The 1902-nt window shown below is 61.8% G+C and overlaps 1 protein-coding gene across 1 annotated transcript in view; it reads left to right on the forward strand.

Annotated features, from left to right (window-relative positions):
* The window catches only part of ARHGAP44 (Rho GTPase activating protein 44), a gene marked incomplete at its 5' end in the record, with an annotated part of 18702 nt that overhangs the window by 14900 nt on the left and 1900 nt on the right, over nt 1-1902 (forward strand). Inside the window, 2 exons of the mRNA XM_027909178.1 lie at nt 413-504; nt 594-941. Coding sequence (XP_027764979.1) covers nt 413-504; nt 594-941 — 440 coding nt within the window. The remainder of the gene's footprint in view (nt 1-412; nt 505-593; nt 942-1902) is intronic.

Consider the following 1902-nt stretch of genomic DNA (forward strand, 5'->3'; position numbering starts at 1 on the left):
TCTTTTTCTTTTTCTTTTTCTTTTTCTTTTTCTTTTTCTTTTTCTTTTTCTTTTTTCTTTTTCTTTTTTCTTTTTCTCTCCTTTTTCTTTCTTTTCCTTTCTCATCCTCTTCCCCTTCTTCCCCTTCCCCTTCTTCTTCCTCCCCTTCTTCTTCTTCCCCTTCTTCTTCTTTTCTTCTTCTTCTTCTTCTTCTTCTTCTTCTTCTTCTTCTTCTTCTTCTTCTTTTCTTCTTCTTTTCTTCTTCTTCTTTTCTTCTTCTTCTTCTTCCTCTTTCTCTCTTTCTCTTCCTTTCCCATATCTTTTTTCTATCTCTTTTCCTTTTTTCCTTTCCCTTTTCCATATCTTTTTCTCTTCCTTTTCCTTTTTCCCTTTCTCTCTCTCTCCCTCGTTTATCCCCCGTCCCCCGCCCCAGCACTTTCAAGCCCCCGGAGCTTTCCCCGGGGCCGCCGCCGCTCCCCGCCCCCGCCCCGCCGGCCGAGCACAGCCCGCACACCCTGCGCAAAGGTAGGAGCGGGCGGGGGGGCTCCGGGGGGGTCCCCGCTCGGTGCGACCCCCCCCTCACCCTGACCCCTTCCCGTGTCTCTGTCCCGCAGTGGCCAAGAAGTTGGCGCCCATCCCTCCCCGGGCGGCCGCGGGGGAGCCGGGCGGGGGGCAGCCCTCCCCCGCCAGCCTGTCCCCGACCCCCCCCAGCACCCCCTCCCCGTACGGCCCCCCCGGGACCCCCTGCCCGAGCCCCGGGCAGCCCCCGCCGCCGCCGCCCCCTCTCCTGCCGTCCCCCGCCGCCGCCGCCGCCGCCCCCCGGGCCCGCCCGACCCCCAAGCCGCGGCCGCGCCCCGCGCTGCCCCCGCCGCCGCAGCCCCCCCCGGCCGCCCCCGGCGCCCCCCAACCCCCGGAGCCGCCCCGCCTGGACGCCGCGGGCCCCGGGGACGGCGCGCTCACAGGTAACCCCGGCGGGGGCACACGGGGGCAGTGGGGAGGCTCTGGGGAGGGTGGCAGGGTGTCCCCTTCCCTCGGAGGGTGGCAGTGTCCCTGGCAAGGCAGGACTGTGCCCTGGCAGGAGGTGATGTCCGCAGGAATGTGGCAGTGTCCCCCAGGAGGGTGACGATGTCCCTGGAAATCTGGAACTGGCCCCGGAAAGGCAGAACTGTGCCCTGGAAAGTGACAATGCCCTCAGGAGGGTGGCAGCATCCTCAGAAAGGTGGTGGTATTCCCATAAAGGTGGGAAAGGTCCCTGGAAAGGTGGACTGGTCACTGGTAAGGTGGCAGCATCCTCAGGAAGGTGGGGATGTCTCCAGGAAGGTGACTGTATCACTGGCAGGGCAGAACTGACCACAGAGAGGTTGTGCTGGCCCCAGGAAGGTGGCAATGTCCCCAGGCAGATGACAGTGTCCCCAGGAAGGTGGCAACACCCCTGTGGGGGAGGCCGTGTTCTCAGGAAGGTGGTGATGTCCCTGGAAAAGTGAAACTGTCCTGAGGAGAGTGATGATGAGCCCAGGAATGTCGCTGGGCACTTGGCTATGTCTCTTGGAAGTTGTCAGTGTCCCCAAGAAGGTGGCATTTTCTCTGGGAAGCCCCAATGAGCTTGTGCTGTTCCTGCTGTTCCTGCTGTTCTGACCTTGCTGTCCCTGGGCTTTTTTGGTGTCGTGTGTGTCCGTCCCCCCGCGCTCCATCCTTGCAGCAGTGGGGGCTGTTGGAGAGGATCAGTCAGAGGGATGCTTTGGGAAGGGCCAGGTGACATCAGGGACACCGAGGGACACAGGGGCTGGCCATGTGTGGGGTCAGGCATCGCCCCTGCCACACATGCATCTCCCCCACCACGTGCCCTCAGGAGCTCCTGCCCACCCGGGGTTGCTCCGCTCTCAGCAAGGGACACGGTGACATGGTGACCCTCTGTCACCACAC

Source organism: Empidonax traillii, unplaced genomic scaffold (genome assembly GCF_003031625.1).
Source record: "Empidonax traillii isolate 1590-97213 ecotype Southwest subspecies unplaced genomic scaffold, ASM303162v1 scaffold1973:size63974, whole genome shotgun sequence".
Lineage (NCBI taxonomy): Eukaryota > Metazoa > Chordata > Aves > Passeriformes > Tyrannidae > Empidonax > Empidonax traillii.